Source organism: Camelus ferus, chromosome 21 (genome assembly GCF_009834535.1).
Source record: "Camelus ferus isolate YT-003-E chromosome 21, BCGSAC_Cfer_1.0, whole genome shotgun sequence".
NCBI classification, from domain to species: Eukaryota; Metazoa; Chordata; class Mammalia; order Artiodactyla; family Camelidae; genus Camelus; species Camelus ferus.
In genome coordinates this window covers 22,781,274-22,805,475 of record NC_045716.1, presented here as the reverse complement: position 1 = coordinate 22,805,475, position 24,202 = coordinate 22,781,274, and the positions used below count along the sequence as shown (strand labels likewise).

General features: G+C 35.2%; 1 protein-coding gene and 1 pseudogene across 1 annotated transcript in view; both read right to left on the bottom strand.

Moving 5' to 3' along the window:
- NUP210L (nucleoporin 210 like) overlaps positions 1-24,202 on the bottom strand; it is a 68,721-nt gene that overhangs the window by 19,051 nt on the left and 25,468 nt on the right. Inside the window, exons 13-28 of the mRNA XM_006177199.2 lie at positions 23,595-23,793; positions 21,709-21,854; positions 18,976-19,197; positions 17,741-17,914; positions 12,581-12,773; positions 10,320-10,408; positions 10,009-10,113; positions 9,613-9,714; positions 8,481-8,609; positions 8,006-8,133; positions 7,260-7,392; positions 3,651-3,713; positions 3,093-3,272; positions 2,642-2,722; positions 2,423-2,554; positions 38-196 (exon numbers count right to left, since the gene is read on the bottom strand). Coding sequence (XP_006177261.1) covers positions 38-196; positions 2,423-2,554; positions 2,642-2,722; positions 3,093-3,272; positions 3,651-3,713; positions 7,260-7,392; positions 8,006-8,133; positions 8,481-8,609; positions 9,613-9,714; positions 10,009-10,113; positions 10,320-10,408; positions 12,581-12,773; positions 17,741-17,914; positions 18,976-19,197; positions 21,709-21,854; positions 23,595-23,793 — 2,235 coding nt within the window. The remainder of the gene's footprint in view (positions 1-37; positions 197-2,422; positions 2,555-2,641; positions 2,723-3,092; positions 3,273-3,650; positions 3,714-7,259; positions 7,393-8,005; positions 8,134-8,480; positions 8,610-9,612; positions 9,715-10,008; positions 10,114-10,319; positions 10,409-12,580; positions 12,774-17,740; positions 17,915-18,975; positions 19,198-21,708; positions 21,855-23,594; positions 23,794-24,202) is intronic.
- Positions 3,549-5,206, bottom strand: LOC102517587 (annotated as a pseudogene).

The window sequence follows — 24,202 nt, the reverse complement described above, 5'->3', positions numbered from 1 at the left end:
CTTGACATATTAAAAAGATTTAGGTTTGTGATCTTACCAGGATCTGAACTTCATCAGACAATTCCAACAAATTCCCCTCAAACTGCCCAGAGGAACTGTTCATACAGCGGACAGTGACTTTGATACTGGTCCGACCAGCTGCTTTTGTGTGGACAACCATGGCAAAGTTATTCTCTACTGGGAGTTGTAGAAAAACCTAGACAGTGAAGGGATGGATTAAGAAATATTCATGGGCCCGTCCCTCTTTGTTGTAACAATATGGAAAATATATGTTGGAAATAGCTATCTAGAAGAACTACAGTTCCAGGGCTTATTTTCATATTTATTTCTTTTCATATTCCCAGCAACATAGTCACCCCTAAAGTAAACTTCTGTTTTCAGTGTTCAATTAACTCTGCAAGACTCTTGTGCAATAGTTCTTATATTATCTTGAAGTTAATTTATTGACAGGAGAAGAAAGGAAATAAAGGAAAGGGTTTCTAAAATGGGTTCAGACAGTAGAACTTGAGACGGGAGAGAAGCAAGGCAATTGACTCCTGGAGTTCAGCGTGGTACCAAGGAAGGAAGAGGACAAGAAAAGGAAGCCACTGTTTTAGGACTATGCTAAACTGGCTGACCATCTCCCCACTTGCTTCACTCACCATTCTAGTCTAGACTGGATACAGATTAGCCCTTGACAGATTTCTGGTAAGAGGGAAAGGAAGGCTAACACTGAGGCAAATGTTGAAGTAGGCACTTGCCTACCTTTTAGGCACCATTTCATGTCCTATTTCCTCTGCCTTATTGTTGACCAGAGCCCTCAAGACCTTCCTTTTAGCTCTCTTGACTCACACAGAGTCTCAAGTTCCAAAATCACCTTTCCCTCCTCCCTTACATAATTCCCATTTCCTTTGTGCAGATTTAAATCATTTGTCTGGAAGAAAGTCTTCTGCAAAAGAATGAGTGGTTTATCATTTTTTAAAATAATTTTTTAATTCAAGTGAATTTCTAAACGGTGACACCACAGTGCAGGAAGTCTACCTTGTGGGGCATTAGAGACCTTTCTATTTGCCCATTTCATCACCCAGTTTGTCTATGTGGGGTCTAAGGCAGGGGAAAAAAAATCTTTGCATGGCTCTCAATCATTTCTTCCCCTAGAGAAGAGAGTAATTCTTTAGATAAGAAAATTATAGAGGAAGAGAGAAGTAGAACAGATGCCAAGACCTAGGCCATCCCCTCCTTTAACACAGTTCCTACTGGCCATTTAAAAAAAAAAAAAAAAAAAAGGCCAAATACTTATGCAGAACTCTACCAAACTAAGTACAGCTCTACCTCTCCTCAGTTCCAAGGATAACCAGGCTCTGGGCAGTTCATGGCATATAGAAGACCCAACCACCAGAGTCCCTAGGATATTTTTAGAAAATCAGAAGTAGATTTTTCTGTTTTTCCAGACTTTTCTTTTTAGCTGGCTCCAGAAATAACCTACTAATTCTAGCTTCTGTAATCTGTTCTCCCAAAGTCTAATTTGTTTTTGTGGGCACCTAGTTGTGACCTACTGGGTACTTTGGCCCCAGGTTCCTTCTTCCTAAGGTAAAGCCCAGGCCTAGGTGGCTGCCACTGACCTTGGACCACCTTTGGTGGGTTCCATTAATTATGATCAGGTAACAATGTTGTGAACTAGGTAAAGTTTGTAGCATCCACCTTTTTTTTGTCCTTTTGTTTTTCAGGGTTCTGAGTAAGATTTAGTGCTATATGTATTAAAACATCAAAGCTATTTTCAAAAACATAAAGACTTATGTTGCATTGTGGATTTACTCGAAGGCCATTCTTGGAAAACCAGTTTAATTACTTGTTCTTAAATTTGCCATTGGTATAAGGTACTCAGTCGAGAATCAGCTGCCAGTTGGTGGCCCACACTAGCTCCATGGCACCCACAGCACCCAACATGCTTGAGGTGGGATTCTAGTTCTTCCCCAGCTCCCAGGAGTGTGGGCCCAGGAATGTCCCCAGAATCCTCCTTTCTTATTCTTAATGTCAACTGCCCACCATGCAGCACAAACATGATTATTAATATAATTATGTCTAAACATGTTAAAAGGTTATACTATATATTTAAACTCCATGTATAAATACTTTATATTCATAATTTTTATTTGTATAACATAGTCATCTGCTTACAAATACAATATTATATAATAAAAATATATCAAAGGAAGCATTGCTTCCTTGAAAGTATATTAAAAATAATATAGCATTATCTGAATACTCAAATTTGGATTCTTCAAATGATTTGCAGTTTTCCAGCACTCACAGAACAGTAGGAAAAGCAGTAAGTAATAATATTGTGTAGTTTAGAAATGAGTCAGTCTAAAACTTATGAAGAAATAAAGTAAATTTAGTGTCAAGATCCCCAAGGTAATATAATAAACAGATAAATTCATACCTCTGAATGCCTGGGCACTAGATCCAATACATCCCTTTTGCTCATGGACCAATGGAATGTGAGCCCAGGATTGGCATTGCTGAAGGAGAAAGGAGTCTGGGTACTGGTCACTCCCATGACATAAACTGGCATCTGAAAAGAAGGAGTGTTTTGTGCTATATATCTTGTCCAGCTGGCATTATCAAAATAATGAACCTGGAACAGAGTCATCATACTGACCTTGGTAGCTGTAATGAGTCGAGTTGCAGCTGCAAGGATCCTAATAGCCCTTAGCTGAACAACTTCAATCTGCACTTCATCCTGCTCAACAGGGTGGAGAGCAAGCTTAGGCTAAGAGGGAGTGTCTGTTGAGGGGACAGAGATGCTTATGATAACTAGTCTGTTTGCTGTTGTTTGGGGCATTCAGCAAAAAAACATGCCGTAGATACGGGGTTTTTTTGTTCTTGAAACAATTCCTTAAGTGTTAGGGACTACATTATAACAATGCCAAGTACTCTGTGGGTTTTTCATTAAAGATTCCACATTTCCCAGTCCTGGTTAAGAGAATGCCAAATGAAGGAACTAAAAGGGTTTTCCTGGGCTGCTGACACCCTCCTTATCACTACTCCCTCCTCCACCTTCCAATATGGTTCCCAGATGGGAGAGTAAAAGCAGAGCAGAGAACCAATACCTGGGAAAACACAATGACTTTTCCAGTATCTTCATTTACTGTCTGGATGGTGCCGTGGACCACAGCTGTGCCAACTACCTTCCCTGTAACTTGGCCCCTCCTATTAACAGCAGCCACGGTCTGATTACTGATGGAGAAGTGAATGATAGACTGGGGCTGAGGGCCACCTTCAGACATTACCTGGAATTTAAACACATCAGTGTATGCCTGGAGCATGGGTAGAAGTCACATACATCTCTTTTCCCAGCACTCTGTCCAAGCAACTTGACTTCCTCATCATCCCCCACTTTCCAAGCAGCATATGCCACATCAATTCAAATGCAGGAGAAATGGAAGTGCTATAAATGATCCATGGGATTCCAAGAAGTGGTTCATACCATGATAATCATGGAACAAAGAAAATACTAATTTTCTTCTTGATCAGATCCTGTTGCACTTGGCTGGGAGTGGATAAGAGGAGGCCAATAGGAAGAGGTGTATGTGTATGTTTGTGTTGGTGCGGGGCAGAGGTGGGATAAGGAGAAACAGTAAATCTTATTTTTCTGGCTTTAGAATCACCTGCATCATGTTAGTCGGAATCAGTGTCATTTTCTCTGGAACAAGTCTGAATGGAGGAAATACCTTGAAGGAGAAAACCAAAAGGACAATGACTAATTAGAGTCAATTTCATAACAAATGATCAGGCAGCTTATTCTAAGGAAAAAAATCCTAATTATGTACAATGAAGTTATATAGGAAGACTTGCATTTTACTTTACTTATAAATACAAATTTTATTTATAATAGCAAAAAAATTATAAATTACTTAAATGAGAATACTTAAATAAGTTATTACATATCCACTTACTGAAATAATGGTGGTCATTAAAATTTTATTTATAATTAACTTTCTTTTTTACTTTGTTTTTTTAATTGAAGTATAGTTTTTTTTTCACATAAGGAAGCATTTATTTGAGGTTTAACATGAAACCATACAAATAAAATTTGTATAAACACAAATCCACATCAAGTCATAACACAGATAGCAAAAGACAAAGTAAAAACAAAGAAAACTAACTGGCGGCTATATACAGTTGGACACAGTTGTGTCTTGTACACTAGGAGGTCTTTTACAGAATTATCACCTTAGATCAACAGAAGACCAATCTTCAATGTCGTCCTGCAAGACGGGTTACTTTAGCATCTCCTGTTTTCTCCTGTGTTCTCCTTTAGTATGGCTGCTGGTTGTTTTGGTGATTGTCACCGCGTCGAGGCGCCTTGCCATTAAGTGCTCTGTTGGCCACAGTAGTCCGCATATCCCTGTCCATGTCCATAGTTCCCATAGTTCCCCCCAGCATAATCACAGCCACTGTAGCCACTATAGTTTTGATCACCACCATAGGCACAATTGTAATTCCCATATCCTTGATCATAACAGTTATTAAATCCTTGGTTCTGGTTTTGGCCCTGACCTCGTCCACGACCCCTGGTACCACCTTGCCCACCAGCTGCAGCATCTCTACCTCCTTTTGGTTGTTGCTGTTGCTGCCTATATACCTCTTTGGGCTGAGCAAGTTTAACTTCACACTTTCCAGAACCAATTTGATGAAATCTGCTTTCTAACAATTTCTTTACTGGCTCTTCATCTGTATATGCAAACAAAATCCTCTTTTCATTTGTTTTTGTATCCATGGGAAGTTCTATGTTTTCAATCTCTCCAAAGGCTCCAAAACATTCTTTAATTTGTTCTCCAGAAGTACCTGGGCTCAATTCACCCAAAAAAATATTTTTTGGGGTTCCTTCCCTTTTAAAGCTTTGGCCCTTTCAGGGTCTGTCAATTTGCTATCCAGTTTGTGTTCTTTCAGTTCCAAAACCTTATTAACACTAGCAGCATCTTTGAAAAGCACAAATCCAAATCCTCTTGATCTTCCAGTGACAGGATCTGTTTTAATTGTGCAGTCCACAACTTCCCCAAATCGAGACAAATATTCAGTCAGATCTTTCTTGCTTGTATCCCAGATCAAGCCTCCAATAAACATTTTTACCATCATCCTGCTGATTCTTGCTTGCATTGATCTTGGACCGCTCTGCAAATTCCTCTATGTTGCTGTACTGGTTCATGTCCTCCACGGCAGTGGCACTGTCAGCCGGGGAGTGCTGGCACACAGTCTGAGTCGCGGCAGCAGTGGCCTTAATTGAAGTATAGTTGATTTACAATGTTTTATTAGTTTCAGGTATACAACATACTGATCCAGTAATTTTATAGATTATACTCCATTTAAAGTTCTTATAAAATAATGGCTATATTTCCTGTGCTGTACAGGATATCCTTATAGCAGTTTTTTTTATTTTATCCATAGTAGTTTGTACCTCTTAATCCCCTCCCCCTATCTCCCCTCCTTACTTCCCTCTCCCCACTGGTAACCACTAGTTTGTTCTCTATATCTGTGAGTCTCTTTCTGTTTTGTTATATTCATTGATTTGTTTCCTTTTTAGATTCCACATATAGGTGATAACATACAGTATTTGTCTTTCTCTGTCTGACTTATTTCACTAAGCATAATACCCTCCAGGTCCATACATGTTGTTGCAAATGGCAGAATTTCATTCTTTTTTATGGCTGAGTAATAGTTCATTCTCCCTCTTCTTCATTCATTCAGCTGTTGATGGATCCTTAGATTGCTTTCATATCTTGGCTATTGTAAACAACGCTGCTAGGATCATTAGGGTGTATATTTCTCCTCAGACTAATTTTCATTTTCTTCAGATATATACCTAGGAGTGGAATTGCTGGATCATATGGTACTTCTACTTTTAGTTTTTTGACTCTGTACTGTTTTCCAAGGTGGCTGCATCAATTTACATTTCCACCAACAATGGTCCCCTTTTCTCCACATCCTTACCAACATGTGTTATTGGTAGCCTTTTTGAGGACAGCCATTTTGACAGGTGTGAGGTGATATCTCATTGTGGTTTTGTTTGCATTTCTCTGACAATTAGCGATGCTGAGCATTTTTCATGTGCTTGTTGCCCATCTATATATCTTTGGAGAAATGTCTATCCAGGTCTTCCACCCATTTTTTAATTGGATAGTTTGTTTGTTTGTTAGTTTTTTGATATTGAGTTGTATGAGCTATTTATATATTTTGGATATTAACCCCTTATCAGTCATATCATTTGCAAATGTTTTTCTCACATTTAGTAGGCTGACTTGTCATTTTATCGATGGTTTCCTTTCCTGTGCAAAAGTTTTAAAGTTTAATTAGGTCTCACTTGTTTATTTTTGCTTTAGTTCCCTTTGCATCAGGAGACAGGTCCAAAAAAATAGAGTGTTCTGCTTATGTTTTCTAGGAGTTTTATGGTTTTTAGTCTTATATTTAGGTCTCTAATCCATTTTGAGTTTCCTTTTGTATATGATTTTATAAAAATATTCTAATTTCATCTTTTACATGTAGCTGTCCTAGCATCATTTTTTGAAGATACTGTCTTTTCTTCATTGTATATTCTTCCCTCCTTTGTTGTAGATTAATTGATCATAGGTGCATGGGTTTATTTCTGGATTCTCTATTCTGTTCCATTGATCTGTCTGTTTTGTGGCAGTCCTATACTGCTTTGATTACTGTGGCTTTGTAGTAAGTCAGGGAGTGTGATACCTCCAGCTTTGCCCTTTTGTCTCAAGATACATTTGGCTATTCTTTTTTACTTTTTTCCAAACATATATAAAAGTAGAGAGAATAGTGTAATGAACTTTCAGCTTCAACAATTATCAACACATGGCCAACAATTAACTTTTAATGATATAATAAAATACTTTTTATATAAGATGAAGATGAAAAAAGCAGTATGATTCATCCATGTTAAAATAAGCATAGGGAAAAAAAGTGAAGGAAATACATTAAAATCTTAATGATGGTTGTCTCTGAGCAGTAGAATTATAGGTGATTTTCATTCTGCATCTTTTTTTTTTTCATTCTGCATCTTTATACTTTTTTGTGCTTTCCGAATTTTTTACAAGTGTATTACTTTTATACAGCAAAACAAAACCCCAACAAATATCATATTGTTTTAAGAGTTAAACAACTATCATGTTTTTAGTAAAATGATTTTCAACTTGCGCAAACTAAACCGAAAAAGATAAATAATGTTAAATAAGATGAAGTATGAATTTTGGATGAGAAAATTTCCTTACTTCAATTTGCCGAGGAGCTGATGTGAATTTTCTCCCCATCTTGTCCCTGGCAATAGCTACAAGTGTGGTTTGCCCAATAGTGATAGCTCGAAGGATATAATTTTCAGAGTATTCGTCCTGTTCCTCCATTAGCCTGCAAAGACCCATGTGTTTTTAGGTGAGAAAGATTTGGTTTTAAGAGTGGCCAGTTGTGCATATTTCTAAAGTGCTTAATATTTTCTACTCATTTTAACTCTAGTTAGAAGGAACTGCCAGAAAATAAATTTCCAGAGTCAAGACGAAGTTCATAGCAATGGTAGGAAGCTCCTGAAGGGCAAAAATTTGTTTTGTCTCTCCAAAGGAATAAGGGCAATATAAACATGGCAAAACTGCAAATACTAAACTGCCTTGGAATCCTTATATTTCCCCTTTTGCAGAGAATATCAATGCTTCTATTTCTAGATAGATTCTTTGAAGGTTCTCTAGCCTGAAGCATCCACAAAGGATAGCATCCAAGGAGAAGTTTCATAAAATGGAAATATTAATGAGCCACATGATTTTAGCCCCCAAACAAAACACTTGAGGAACTAGAAGGGGTATTTTGTAGAGAGCTGAATATGGGAAGAGAATACAGGCTGAAAGGTACTGGGACGAAAAAGGAAAGAAGAAAATCTGTAATAACCTAAGGGAGAGTTAACCCGGCTACCTGAAGGGAGATTCTCATGATATTAAGCATAGGGAGAAAGAAGTATTGAAATGGTACTCACGTCAGGGTGACAATGGCAGAGGCCAACTGCAGTTTGAGTTCCATGTTTCTGAAGTATTTATTTCGGAATGGGCGTTTCAAAGAGCCAAGAACCCTCACAGTTACTAACACAGTTTTACCTATTTCAACCTAGTGGTTAAAAATTAAAAAGATAATTTTAGTCGAGGTGTCTCATTCACCTAGGACAGTTTAACTCTTAGAGGTGGCAAACTCTTTGTTCATGCTAAATGTTTAGTCAGCCTTTGACTGAGCAGGCCTAATCTATGTGTACTCTTTGAAGTTGTTCTTTACTACTTTTTTAATCTTCATCATGTTTAATGTTGGAATGGTGTTCTTTAAGGGCAAGTATTTCCATTAACATTATCAAAGGACCTGGTATACACACACGGTAGCTGAGCATAGACTATATATTAAGAGACGTTAGAGAGGGAGAATGACGCCTGCTTCATTTATGAGATAAAGCAAACACCTCTCACCTTATCAATCAGATCAAGTTCCAGCTCTTGTATGTCTGACACCCTGAGGTGAGCCATTGCTGGACCCAAGAAAGCCAAACACAGATCATAGACCTCCAAGGTGAGAAATCCAGGATGTACTGGAACTAACTAGAAGGAAGAAGTTGGTAGCTGGGTAAAGTAGCAGACATGCTCCAAGCATAATCATGGCAATTATTTCCATCCACAGTGGAAAATACAATATCTTACTTTCTTTGTGATGAGAATCCTTAGAGGTCACATTACATGTTTCAGGCATAGCACAATATGTACCCTTAAAGTGATGTTTCAGCTTGTGGCAAAATATGTATCCTTAACAAATATTAACTGATGAAGAGCAGAGTTTTAAACTGATTGAATTCAAACAGAATCCAACCTACATATCCAGCTTCTTAATTATGAACAGGGAAAGGATATCATGAAGAAAATCAGGTATATTTGCGTTGCAATCCCAAATCAGGAGAGAAGGCACTGGATGGACTGACACTTGTTTTTCCTTCCTATACTACAGCTTTTGCAGAGCAGCGTGTTTTTTCACATCCTTTGCCTGCACATAGTGCCTCAATTTCCCCTTTTAAAAAGCAGCATTGTAACTATGGTAAATTAAATTCCTTTGAGCTTAGAAGGAAAGGAAGTAAATACATATATTAATGTAAGGTATTGTTTTCATTATTACAAGTCAACTAAAAGCAAGTCCCTTGGCATATTGACTATGGAGGCAGCTTAATATTTCGAGTCGCCATGTCCTGGCTGAAAATACCCATATACTCAGGTTATAAAGTCAATAGTACATCTAACTATCCACATAGTTCTGTGCATTGAAAATGATAAAAATGAACATTTTTTAATGGAAATCTTATAATTAGATGTCTCCTACACTGTCTCAGTTCAACCAGAACCAAAAATTGCCCCATATTGTAGCTAGTTACAGAAAAAAAAAACCAAACCAATTGTCATTTTTGGTTGAAGAATCTATGGTAGGTTAAAAATAGAAAGAGAGGCAAATGTTATTTTTGTAGCAAGTCTGAGACAACCAATGGAATTTTTCCAATCACTCTCTTAAGAAAGAACTTTGACCTGAGACTGTCCATCTGGAAATACCTCTAGAACTCACCTGGACAGAGCTTTCTGCTTCCAGGTAAGTGACGGTAACAATGTCTTGCTCACTACTGTTGACTAAAAAATAACCAGATCCTTCCACGAGGCTAAATATTTCCTATGGAAAAATCACACAAATAATATTCCATTCCCTTTGGTTTATAAATAATTCAAAGAAAATTACTTCTACTTACCTAAGAAAGAGTATGGTATTAAAAGATTAATGGACTAAACACAAAATATGATTATTAGAGTATTATTCCTAAGGATAATTATTACATATGCATTATATATGTGTAGCAGTGATTTTTAACATGTAAGTGAGATTTTTATTGTTATACTGTTTATTTTAATAACCGAGTACTCTTCCCTCCAATATGATTCTGTTTAGTTAGACCTGTGCTGCTTCTACCTTCACATCAGGGTGGTTATAGATGGTGGCATTCTCAGGCAATACAGTTACATCATCTACCAGGAGCAGCTCCACAGATGCAGATCTGGGCAAGTTGGAAAGTTCCTAGAAATGTAATTAGAACCACAAAGGTGAATATAAACTTTTAATTCCTCAGCTCAGTGAGCAAAGATTCCAGTACTCTTTCAAGTGCCAAAGATAACAGAATCATAGAGACTCATAGTTCTCAGATTTACATCAGTTATAAATGACTTCTAAGGAGACTTAAATTTCAGTTAATTAATATTTTTTATGTAACAATCTCTTCTTACCTTTGGACTTTTCTTCTCCGAATAGCCCACAAAATTGATTCCAATGAGTACAGTCCCTTTTTTTTTATGTACTTTAAGGATCTGATGACCTGGAGACATGCAGAAAAATACCCTGTGAGAAACAATAACATGTAGAATACAAAAGTGTCTCTAGAAAACCAAATTCTGCCCTATTTTTTTTTCAAATGGCGTTTTATTGCAGGGAGGAAAAAAAAAACACTGAATGGGGAAATAAATATACACAAAAAAACAGAAAACTGGGTTTTTGTGCTGACTCTGCCATTGTATTTCTTTTACTATGTGACTTGGGGAAATTACTTTATTTCTCAGTTCCTTTATTAAATGAGGGATTGGGCCAAACAAAATCTAAAATTCTTTTCAGCTCTAATGGTTTTGTGAATACAAAAATAGGCTGACAATAGTGTATGGGGAAATTTTTGTTTGATTTAAAAATGGAAGTGAGAAATAAGAGCCCTTCAGGACTTTTCCCTCTTCTAAACTGTTTTGTGTATGTAAATGTAATGTCGGTCTACTCAAAAATTTTAAATGGCTAACTATTCTTTATTAGAGCAATTCAAACTCCTTACACTAGTATTTGAAGCCATACATAATCTAACCCTGCTTTACTCATTCATTCTTTTTTCTTTCTTTTTAATTTAACAAAAATCTGCCACTTAGATCAATTCTTATTTTATCCTCAACACATGATGATCATGCATAAATCTATGAAGCATTTTCTCATGATGTCACATTCATTCATTCATTCAACAAAGATTTATTAAGGGCCTAATATATATTAGGCTCTATGACAATTAGAATACGGAGATGAAGAAGAAAACAATACAGTCCTTGTCTTCAAAGAAACCCAAAGCTTAGGAAGGTGACTGAGAGGTAAACCAATTACTGTACAGCATGATAAGTACTTCTACAGAAGTATATACAGAGCACATGTATAAGAGTATATAAGGGCACAAAGGAATATTTTCCTTAGATTGGGAATACAGAGAAACAGAAAACTCCTAGATTACCAGAGGAAGATTTCAGCCTAGTGAATATGCAAGAAAAGAGACTATATAACCTATGCAAAGGAAAGAGGTATGACAACCCTTGTCATGGTTAAGGATCTAAAGTTGTTGAGTATGACAAAAATGTAGGATATATGTGAGTGGTAATAAGAGGTGAAGCCAAAGAAGTAGGCAGCAGTCGTCCGTTAAGGTGCAACATATAAATTTTATCCGGAAAAACACAGTGACAACACACTGACAGTATAGTCAGTGGTTAAGTACAGGCTTTGATATCACAGAACTTGCTGCTTCATCGATTTATTATTATAATCTCAAGGCCTAAAACTGTGCCTAGAATATAGTAAAAACTCAATAAATGTTTGACAAATGTGTAAACTTACAAAAGGCGATAATATGCCAGTCTCTCATGACTGTTATGGGAATTACATGAGAAAATGTATATAAAGTATTCAGTGCAGTGCCTGGCATGTCATAAGAGCTCAGTAAACAGTAGCCTTAAATTCTTTTAAAAAGAATATTGAAAGAGATTCAGATTTGTATTTTAGAAAAATCATTCTGGACAGCAATGTGGAGGATGGAATAGAGGGTAGCAGAGACACAATGATATCACTTAGGAGGCTACTGTGGTAAAGTAGGATAGAGGTTATGAGAACATCAGTGACGAAGTTAGTCTCACTCACCTTATTTAGTTCTTTCTTTCTATTTCCTCTTTCTGCCATCCCTTCAAATCTCAGAATAAATGTTACTTTCTCAGAGCAGCCTTCTCTGTTCCATACTAGGTTAGGTCCTCCTATTATATGCTCTTAATGCACCCCATATTTGCTCTTCAAGACACGTAACACAATTGTAATGTTTAAAGTTTGGTTTCCTCAACTAGACTGTGAGTCTATAAGGGCAAAGGCTGTGAGTGTTTTATTCACCATTATTATCTCCAAGTGCCTAGCAGAGGGCCTTACATGTAGTAGCCACTCAATAAACACTGGCTAACAGATGAATATATCCAAAGTTTTAGGCAAATAATAGGCAATCATTAAATTTTAAAATTAATTTTATATTCTTATGAGAAATGTTGGACCCTAGATCCTAGCTTTGCAAATAAGGAAATCTACCTTTATGTTTTCTAAAAAATATAAAGCTCAAAGATGAAAGGTGAGATAGGATAAACTGTCACCCACAAGGAAATAGTGCAGAACCATTTAGGAGGTATATGAAAGGATCTATAAATATTTACAATACCATGTAGCCGGGTCTGCCCGCTGCCATCATCCTTTGCTATCATCTCCACAGAATGATAGTTTTCAAAATGAGCTAGTGTTTCATTTGAGGATTTCCATTCTAGCATTAGTGAACTGAAATTATCAAATTTTCTCCTGTGTTGATCAAACACTGCCAATTCTAGGACTGTGTCTCTCAGGCTTGATACAGGAATCTTCATTAAAACGAAAAGAAGCAAAAGAAAAAAACAATAGCTCAAGTGATTTCAGAGTTGCTACACTATGTTATTTAAGATATAAAGTTTTCAACAAAAATTATTAGCAATGCAAGGAAACAAGAAAGTATAGCCCATATGCAGGAAAAAAAATCAGTCAATAGAAACTATCCCTGAGGATGCCTAGACACTGGATTTACTAGACAAAGACTTTTAATCAACTATTTTGTTCAAAGAACTAAAGAAACCCATGCTGAAGTATAAAAATGATGTCTGATCATCTAGAAAAAATCAATAAATGAATAGAAATTATTAAAAAGAACCAAAAAGAAATCCTGCAGTTGAAAAGTATAAAAACTGAGATGAAAAACTGATTAGAGGAATACAACAGTAGATAAGAATAGGCAGAAGAAAAAATTAGAGAATTTGAAGATAGGTGAATTGAGATTATTTAGGCTGATGAACAAAAAGAAAAAAGAATGAAGAAAATGAAAATAAACAGCAACAGAGATCCATGGAAAACTATCAAGTGTGCCAGTATATGTAAAATGGAAATCCTAGAAGGAGAAGAGAGAGAGAAAAAGAGGAAGAATATTTGAAGGAATAATGGCTAAAAACTTCCCAAATTTGATGTAAAACATTATTCTAAATTGGCAGTTTGGGATTTCCAGCTACTAATTTATTAAATACTATTTATAAAATAGATAAATAGTAAGTTCCTACTGTATAGCACAGGGAACTATATTCAATACCTTGTAATGGCCTGTAATGAAAAAGAATATAAAATACATATATATCTGTATCACTGTGATGTACACCAGAAATTAATACAACATTGTAAATTGACTATAGTTCAATTAAAAACAACATTATTCTAAACATCCAAGAATCTCAAAGAACTCCAGGTAGAATAAAATCAAAGAGATTGGCATCTAGACACATCATAATCAAACTTTCCAAAGTCAAAGAGAAAGATACAATCATAAAAGCAGAGAGAAGGGACTCGTCACTTATAAGGGATCCTCCATGAGATTAACAACTAATTTCTCATCAGAAACCATAGCAACCAGTAATGAAAGAAAAAGACTGCCAATCAAGAATTCTATATTGAAAACAATAATTATTCAAAAACGGATAAATTAAGACATTCTTGGATCTAAAAAAAGTAGGTGGAATTTGTTGCTAGTGGACCTGTCCTACAAGAAATACTAAAAGAGGTCCTTCTGGGTGAAATGAAATGTTACTTGAATCCTCATAAAGAAACAAAGGGCCTAGTAAAGATAACCATATAGGTTAATATAAAGAACAGTATAAATATATTTTTGTTTGTAATTACTTTTCTCCTATCTTGTTTAAAACAAAAATGCATAAAGCAATCATTATTAATCTGGTAGGTATGCATGTATAAAGATATACGATAATAACAGCTCAAAGGAAGGGAAAGGAAATGGAGCTTTACAGAAGAGCTTGCATACTATTGAAATTAATCTGGTATTATTCCAAACTAGTTTATTGAAGGTTAAGATGTTAATTGTAATCCCCGGGGCAACAACTAACAAAATAACTTAAAATAATATAGTAAAAGGAAGGACAAGGGAATTACAATGATGCACTATAAAATATGTATTTAACACAAAAGAAGGAAGAAATGGAGGATTAGAGAAACAACAAAGGCATAAGATAGGCAGTAAAATGGTAGACATAGATCCAACCTTATCAATAGTCACATTAAATGGAAATAGATTACACACTCCAAACGAAAGGCAGAGATTACCAGAATGTATCAAAACACATGATCCAACTGAGGGGAGGGAATAGCTCAACTGGTAGAGTGCATGCTTAGCATGCACAAGGTCCTGAGTTCAATCCCCAGTACCTACTTTAAAAAAAAAAAAGAAGTAAACCTAATTACCTTCCCCTCCAAAAAAAAAAAACCATGATCCAACTATATGCTGTCTACAAGACACACACTTTAGATTCAAAGACACAGATTCAAAGTTCAAGGATTAAAAAAAAGATATGCCATACAAACAGTAACTAACAGAGAACTACAGTGGTTATAACAGTATCAAAATAGACTTCAAGACAAATATTGTTATTAGAGACAAAGAAGGACAGTTTATAATGATAAAAGAATGTTGTATAATAAAGAAGTTGGCTGGTCTTTGTCATCAGTTCCTGAGAAGTAACCCCTAAATCTTTGGAATTTCCTGAGTGATAGGAGTGTGTGTATTATTCAAGGTGGGTCCTTTGGATCACACTTCAGTTTATACATAATAAGATGACTCAGGATGGAGCTGGTCTCGACAGAAAAACCAACCATGTGTATAGAGTGATGGGGCTTTGAGCCAGGTGATATCCAACTGATCTCCAGGCAGGGGAGGCAGTGGGGGGGGCTGGAGTTTAACTATATGGTCAATGATTTAATCAATAATGTTTATATAATAAAACCCCTATAAAAATTCTGGATACCAAAGCTCAGTGGAACTTCCTGGTTGGTAAACACATTAGTGTTCCCACACAAACTTGATTCCTTGGGTAGAGGATACAGAAGCTCCACATCTCAGACTCTCTCAGACTTCTCCCTATGTGTCTCTTTGTTTTGCTGGCCCTTCATAATAAAACAGTAACTGAGAATCATTATAACAAATTATCAAACTTGAAGTGGTTGTGGGAGTCCCCAGAATTGTAGCCAGTTGAAGGGTGGGTGGCCTGTGGACTCCTGCACTTGTGGCTGGCTTCTGAAGTGAGGGCAGTCTAGTTGGGGACTATACCCTTAAGACTGTGTAGTCTGATCTAACTCCACTTATTATCAGAATTGCACTGTGGTATTGCAAAAGGTCAATCTATAAAAAAACACAATTAAAAACGCATATGCACCTAAAAACAGAGCCCCCAAATACATGAAACAAAACTGATGGAATTGAAGGGAGAGATAGATAATTCAACAATAATAGTTGGAGACCTCAATACCTCACTCTCAATAATGTATAGAATAACTAGACAGAAGATCAACAAGGAAATAGAAGACTTGAATTAACACTATAAACCAACTAGACCTAACAGACATCTATAGAGCACTCCCCCAACAACAGCAGAATACACTCTTTTCAAATGCACATGGAACATCATCCAAGATAAAACATTTAAGTCACAAAACAAATCTGAACAAAAATTTGCAAATAAAATATATTTATATACAATCCATATAAAATTTATATATAAATTCAAAAGGATTTAAATGATAAATTATATTCTCCAACCACAATGGAATTAGAAATCAATAATAGAAAGAAATTTATTATTTACAAATGTGTGGAAATTAAACAACCCACTCCTAAATAAACAATGGGTCAAAGAAGAAGTCACAAAATAAATTAGAAAATATCTTTTTTTCCCCTGTTTAGGGCACTTTGTTTGTTTTAATTTTTAAAACATGTTTTACTGAAGTATAGTTGATTTACAACATTGTGTTAGTTTCTGGTGTATAGCATAGTGATTCAGTTACATTTTTTTCATATTCTTTTTTCATTATAGATTATTACAATATAAAAACAAACAAAGAAACAAAAAACCCCCCAAGATACTGAATGTAGTTCCCTGTGCTATACAGTAGGACCTTGTTATTTATCTATTTTATATACAGTAGTTTGTATCTGCTAATCCCAAACTTCTAATTTATCCCTCCCCACCCTTCTCTTTTGGTAACCACAAAGAAAATATTTTGAGACAAATAGAAACAAAACACAGCATACCAAAAGTTAAGAGATTTAGTGAAAGCTGTACTTAGAGGAAAATTTATTTAAGAAGAAAAATTTCAAATCAATAACCTAAACTTCCATCTTAAGAGACTAGAAAAAATGAGGAAATTAAACTCAAGCAGAGCAAGGAAATAATAAAGATTAGAGCAAAAATAAGTGAAATAGTAAACAGAAAAACAATAGAGAAGATCAACCAAACCAAAAGTTGGTTCTTTGAAAAGATCAACAAAATTGACAAACCTTAGCTAGGATAACCTAGAAAAAAATGAGAAGATTCAATTTACTAAAATCAGGAATGAAAGGGGTGGACATTAGTACCATCCTTACAAAAATAAAAAGGATTATAAGGGGTTTCTGTAAACAACTGTATGCGTAAAAATTAGATAACCTAAATGAAATGGAAAAATTCCTCAAAATATACAAGTAACCAAAACTGACTCAATAAGAAGTAAAAATATCTGACTAGACTTATAACAAATACTGAGATTGAATCAGTAAATAAAGAAAAACACAAATGTCCCACAGTGAAAGTCGTAGGCCCAGATGGCTTCACTGGGTGAATTCTACCAAATGTTTAAAGAGTAACAAATACTAATTCTTTACAAACTCTTCTAAAAAGAGAAAAGAAGTGAATACTTCCCAGCTCATTCTATGACATCAGTATTACTCCAGTACCAAATCAAAGATGCCACAAGAAAATAAAGCTACAGGCCAAAATCTCTCATGAACATGGATGCAAAAGTCCTCAACAAGATACTAGCAAACTAAATCCAGTTGTATATAAAAAGGTTTACATATTACAAACAAGCAGAATTTATCCCCAAAATTCAATGGATAAATTCAATGCATGAAAATCAATCTATGTAACACACCAGAATTAATAGAATAAAGAGAAAAAAACACACAATCATCTCAACAGATGCAGAAGGAACATTTAACAAAATGTGAAACTATTTTGTGATAAAAACATTATACAGACTAGAAGTGAACCTAAGCATGAGAACCAAAGTCACTAAGTCACCAAGTGTCACTAAGTGTAGCCAATTCTAACCTAATTTAATCACCACTTCTCAGACACCATCAGGGACTGAATAACAAATAAAACAGTTTCCTTACTAACTTCAATAAGACAAAAGCTGTATTTCAGACATTTTATCTTAAAGCATGGAAGACAAAGGGCAAGTTAGTTGGAAACACTATACTTACCAGTTGTTTGTTGTGCTGTGGCAGAGGACATGGCTGGACACCAGCAGGCACATTATACACTGGAGTTAGTGACATGCTCGCAGGGTGGGCACATATGAAGTGTACCTGCACAAGCTCTACAGCTGGACTAGGGTTCAGGACACCTGGATGATTTCCAATTCGGAATGTCAGAATCTTTAAGAAAACACAAGGACAAGAGATAATTGTGGGTAGACACTTGATGTCAGTTGTGCCAATCTAAATGTGTTAGAATTATTCAAATTCAAGTATAGAGTCCCTTTGGATATTATAATCGCACAAATCCCTTAAAGACATTATATTTCTTAATTATCTGTGCTAAGAGAAACAAGGGTATCATAGAAACACAGGGAACTTTAAAAATCTGGCCAATTACTTTAGTCTTTTCCTCCACCAAATCTTTTGTTACCAGTTGGTAAAAAGTGGAAAAACTAATTTGTGTTTCAACTCATCTCTGGTGGAAATACTAATGAGTAACAGAATGTGAAGAAGAAGCTAGAGAGCTTCAAAAGGGGATAATTAGGCTTGAAATCACTAACAGCTAGTCACATATGCAATAGAATTCACTGGAGAAATTTTTACTTCTCCAGCACAGTTTTTATTAAGTTAAAATCATACATGGATTCCCACTAACATGGGCTAGTTAGCTGCGCTATGTTTCATAGTCATACATTACATTCTCAACCCCGGTCAAACTGCAAATCTTTGCTGGTTTTGACAGAAGCAAGGCACAGCTGTGGATAAATCCATCTCTACCTCTAAAAATAATCAAAACTAATTTAACTGACAAAGAGCAACATACTAATTACTCTTATCAGCACAGATCTAACCAGTTCTTTAAAATTGCTAATGACAGATGACACTTTAAATTTCCCTTCCTCTCAATCTTCAGAGGTGGGAAACCATATATCTTCTAGCCTAGACAACAAGAAAATGAATTATAGTGATAAAGTGTCTGAAGTAAGCTCATTACTACAAAAAGATCTTGAACCATTTAGTTAGTTAACTGTTGAAATTCTCAGATAAGCAAACCAAAACCCTTGGCTATAATTAAAGGATAGTGAAGTTTTTTAAAAAGATATTTTAATCAATAATTAGAAGTTTCCTATCTAGTCCATAAACTAAATCCATTAGAATCAGAAAACAAATGGATAGAAGTACAGAAGATTTGGAGTATTACTGCAAAAAGAAATGTTAGAAAAAGATCATTCTCCTACTTGCTCCCCTAAATCCAGGCACAGAACCCGGTAGATGTACTGGTTCTGTTTTCTCTTAGCTGGCAACCGGACTTGTGTTATTCCAATTTTTTCTGTCTTCTCAATGCTTAGCTCCAAAAAGAATCGGGAAGGCTCCAAGATCCACGGACGAGGTCCTCCTTCAAATACCATTTCCTTTACAGACTGCCATGTCACCAGTGCCACTTCCACAGGGTTTAGTGCCTGATGACATTTAAATAAATTAATCCCTGATTGGTTAGAGAATTCAACAGTTTTCTAAAGTGAAAAACTGGTTATCTGACTATGATGTAAATGTTATTAGACTTAATTCCCAAATAGAAACAAGTATGTCATGCCTTTTACTTAAAATGCTTCTCAACCTCTGTACTAATTTAGACCCTACCTATCATTCAAGCCTAACTCATGTGCCCTACCCATTAAGTAATGTCTAATCATTCCAGACCACAACCAGTTCTGCATCCTCTAAGCTCTTATAGAAGTTACCTCTACCATTCATTTGTATACTTGTTAATGCCCTAATGCTATTTAAGCATGTCAAATGCTTCATATATATATGTCTAATAATTCATGTTATGCTTTCTAGTTATATAAACTAAAGAGAAAAGAGCATATTATATGCAATACATTTGAAAGAATTTCTTTCTTAATGAGATTCAGTACAATGTTGTGCACATAAAAGATACTGAATAAAAAACTACATGAACATTTTTTCTTTTTCTTTTTTCTCTTAAAATTTAAGTATAATTGGCCTATAACATTATACTAGTTTCAGGTGTGTAACACAATGATTTGATATTTGTATACATTACAAAATGATCACCACAATAAATCTAGTTACCATCCGTCACCATACTACATAAGAATTTTAAATGGATATTTTACTAAAGTATCAAAGAACTTCTGCCCTAAAAGTATAAAAATAATACATCTATACAGTTCACACTATTTCTGAAAGAACTCTCACCTAAGAGGTAGTCAAGACAGGTATTACTCACTCCAGTATACAGAGGAGTTGTATCCTATTTATAGATGAGGAAACTGGTTTTAGGGCAATGAAGTATTCTCAAGTGCAGGTGATTTTTATATGGCACACAGTGTCTACAACAGTGACAAAGTCACAAAATGACATACAGAGTTGAAGTAATCATTCTAAAAATGTAAGTAAGCCATGCTTTAGTATTTCCTTCCTGAACTAGTAAATCATATTTATTATTGAATACTATTAACATTAAACATTTCTATGTTTAATGGCAATATTCCCTAAAACAATGTATATATAATTCAGTTCAACAAGTATTCATTGATGGCCCAGTGGTGATATAGTAATAGAAAGTCAAAACAAGGTCCTGCCTCACAGTGGAGCTCACAGTCTGGAAAAGACAGATTTGAAGTAGGTAAAGAGTAGAATGAGTGTTACAAAAAGGTACAATACACAGTGCCAAACAAGCCTCAAATAGAAGAAACTAAACTAGTCAGAGGCTTCCCAGAAGGCTTCCCTGAGAAAGCAAAATAGAAGTTATTCCTTTTTCCTAGATGTATACAGTCCAAAACTAACCAGAGCAACTGAATTGGACTGATATATAAAAGGACAAATTGAAAAATGCACCATGTACTGAAACATAATATTGATAACAAAGGTAGAACACATATTTTTTAGCAGCTAAAGGGAAAGATGTATGACCAAAGCACTAGGAAGGAGAAGAAAATCGTCATCTTACTGCCTTTACTTTGAGGACAGTTTTCACTCAGGGGAGATCTGATTTGTGGGCATTCAACAAATATATAATTAGGGTAAGGATAATGATAAAGCTGAGAAAAAACCTAATGAAATGACAACGAGCCACAGCCAAGCACTTTCACTTAATTAGGCAAGTAGGATGATCCATCCACTAAGAAAATGAATGAAATACATTCAGGCTCTATGTTTAACACTCATGCTGCACAATGTACAATGAGGCCAACTTAAAATGCAAATTTTAATGAACAAGTTATCTTTTTAAAATTAATAACTTACATTATTCTTTCATTGATGCTAACCTTTCCCCTATGGTTGCCTCCTTATCCCAAGAGGCACTGAATCAAGATTTGTCATTATCTATTAGCAAGAATCTATAGACAACAATTTTAGCTCCTGAAGGACTCAAAAATGTAGAAAGCATATCAGGCTCTATCTACTTTTATTTAAAATCATTGCCTGTCACAATATCCCAATTGTAATGGAGCAATCCTCAAGGCCCCAAATAAGGACTGTTGTGCTGAAAATTTGCAAACATAAAGGGTAAAAGATGATTGATTTCCCTCCCTAGTATGGAAGGTTTTCTTCCAGTGTTCTTCAAAAGAGAGTATACTAATATTCTATATCTTATTCAGGGTGGTGTTTACAGAGATATACGCATATGTGAAAATTCAAATAGCACCTTAAGATTAGTGTACTTTACATACTTTATATCTTAAAAAAAGAAGAAAGAAAGTAGAATATCTAAAACTTTCTGATACAACTTATAAATATTCCTGTGGCAGAAACATGAGAGAGTAAAATCCCTGATACTCAGATTTGATGAGGAAGTTGTAGATCTAAAAATGAGAGAGTGGTAAGCAAAGAGAACACAAATATCACTGAACTTTAATAGAGATTACAGATAGGAAGCCCCAAAATGGACATAATGGGGTCCATGAAAAGATGTGCCAATTCCTTACCATGAAATAGCTCACCTTTAGGGGTTCATAAGCAGCAAATGTGGCACTGCTCTCCAAGTACTCTTCATACCCAGTCACACTAACTGTTACCAAAGTATGGCCCAGAGATTTGGCTGCTATATGGGTACTGGAACAGTGCGTTGGTCCAGGTTTTTGAATACCTGCAAATCAAAAAACATGACTTCAGTAGGGTAATAAGCAATCAGTTCTTAAGGAAATCAGTCCATAGAAATATAAAAATTTTAATATATTAAAAAATCGTGATCTCACACACTACCAGGCCCCAATTATTCATATCAAGTTGATATAAAAATCTGTTCTATTAACAGATATATATCATGTAAGACACAATTCTGTTTACAGTGAGGATACAAATGCGAGCAAAGGCCCTGACCTCGAGGCATGTATAATTTAGAAAGGGAGAGTGAACAGTTATATAAATTAAAATATTAGTAGAAAATGGTAGACATTATAGAAGTCTAGAAAACGGAAAAATTACTTGTAGCTGGAGAGATCAAGGAAGGTTTAGACATGAAGAAGAGAGTATCTTAAGCTGACAAGTAAATGAACAAAGATAGAAATATAAATGAGATACAAATTAGTATGAAGAAGATATATGGGAAATTTTAACTAAAGTAGTTGGTTTAGCCGGAGCCATGTATGAGGCCAAAGTATGAAGTTATAAAAAGTAGATTTGGCTATATTGTAGAGGGCCTTGAATACTAAACTAAAAGGACTTTGGCTCTCGCCCACTGGCAATAAGAAGCCTCTCAAAACTTTTGAGCAGGAAAATTAATACTGAAATTCAGCTTCATTTACCTCCCCCTACAAAAAAAGAAAGAAAGAAAGAGAGAAAGAGAAAGAAAGAAAGAAAGAAAGAAAGAAGAAAGAAAGAAAGAAAGAAGAAAGAAAGAAAGAAAGAAAGAAAGAAAGAAAGAAGAAAGAAAGAAAGAAAGAAGAAAGAAAGAAAGAAGAAAGAAAGAAAGGAAGGAAAGAAAGAAAGAAAGAAAGAAAGAAGAAAGAAAGAAGAAAGAAAGAAAGGAAGAAGAAAGGAAGGAAGGAAGGAAGGAAGGAAGGAAGGAAGGAAGGAAGAAAGGAAGAAAGAAAGAAATTGAGCTTCATGAAGATCTACCTGGTAGCCATGATTATCAAAGGCAAGAACAGTTAGGAGCATATTTTTATATTCTTTGTGAGAGAAAATGAGGGCCTAAAAATGGGGACTGACACCCTAAGAACAGAGGAGAGGTGAGAGATATTACATAGCATTATCAGCAAGGGCAAGGGAGAATTCCAAGTTGATGGCAACTTTATAGATGTATCGTGAGAATTAAATAAGTTAATACATGAAAAGTACTCAGAACAGAGCCTAGCAAATAATAAATGCTAAGTAAATGTTAGGTGCTACCACTATCATTATTATTGATGAAAAAACCACGGTGACCAGGATCATACACAAAGTTCCATAACAGGAAACAATATTAATCTTTATGAATAGCTTATTCATACTTGTTTCTTATTAAAAAGGTATTTTCTCTTTTTTTGAATAATTTAATGTATACATACATTAAATAGCACTACATTCTTTTTAAAAAGAGGAATGATGTATATATTAAAGAAAGAAACAGGAAAAGAGCTTGAAGCTGGAAAGAGAAGACCTTAACATAAGCTGAAAACTGATACTGTCTGGTCAAAATGAAGCCTGGACAAGTTATTCAATTTCAAGTTGTCTTTGTTTCTACATTACATTATAATACCTACTACAAGGCAGTTGACAGGATAAATAAAAATATTGTAAAGAAAAGTAGTATGTGAATTTAGACTATAATTTGTAGTTTCTGAATTGATGATTGGTCCTTTAACTCAAAGACAAAGAAAGGAAAACATAAAAAACTGACTCTTACCTTCTTTGAGAAGAGTAAAGACTCCTTGCTTATCCATGTTCAGATCCAAGGGTAAATGAGAGCAGTCTGTGAAGGTGATGGCCTCTTTGGTTTCCTTATTTACATGATACATTGCAATGGGGATTTCTATAATCTGGCCAATCTCTACATCAGCGTGAAATGGTAACAGTTCCATTTTGTTCAGTTTAAGGACATATACCTGAAGGGAAAAAAAAATTATCTTTCAAGAAAGTTATGCTAGGAAAGTCTTAGAAGAAAAGAAAGCATTTCTTAAATATTTAAATACACATATACATGAACATATATGTATGTTTCATATACAAAAACATATACTATATACCATGTATATGTATATGTGTATGTGTCTGTTTGTGTGTGTGTGCAAGTTAGGTGCTGAACACATCACTCATTTCATTCTTTAATCAACAGATCTCTCTAAAACATCTAACACCACTCATTAGGGGGCTGGCAAAATATGACCAGCACACAATTTTCTTGGTTTTGGTAGGCTGAGAATGGTTTTTATATTTTTAAAGGGTTGTAAAATAAAAAATGACAAAAAAAGAAGACTATGGGGTAGAGACTGTAGGGGTAGAGAGAATGTGACC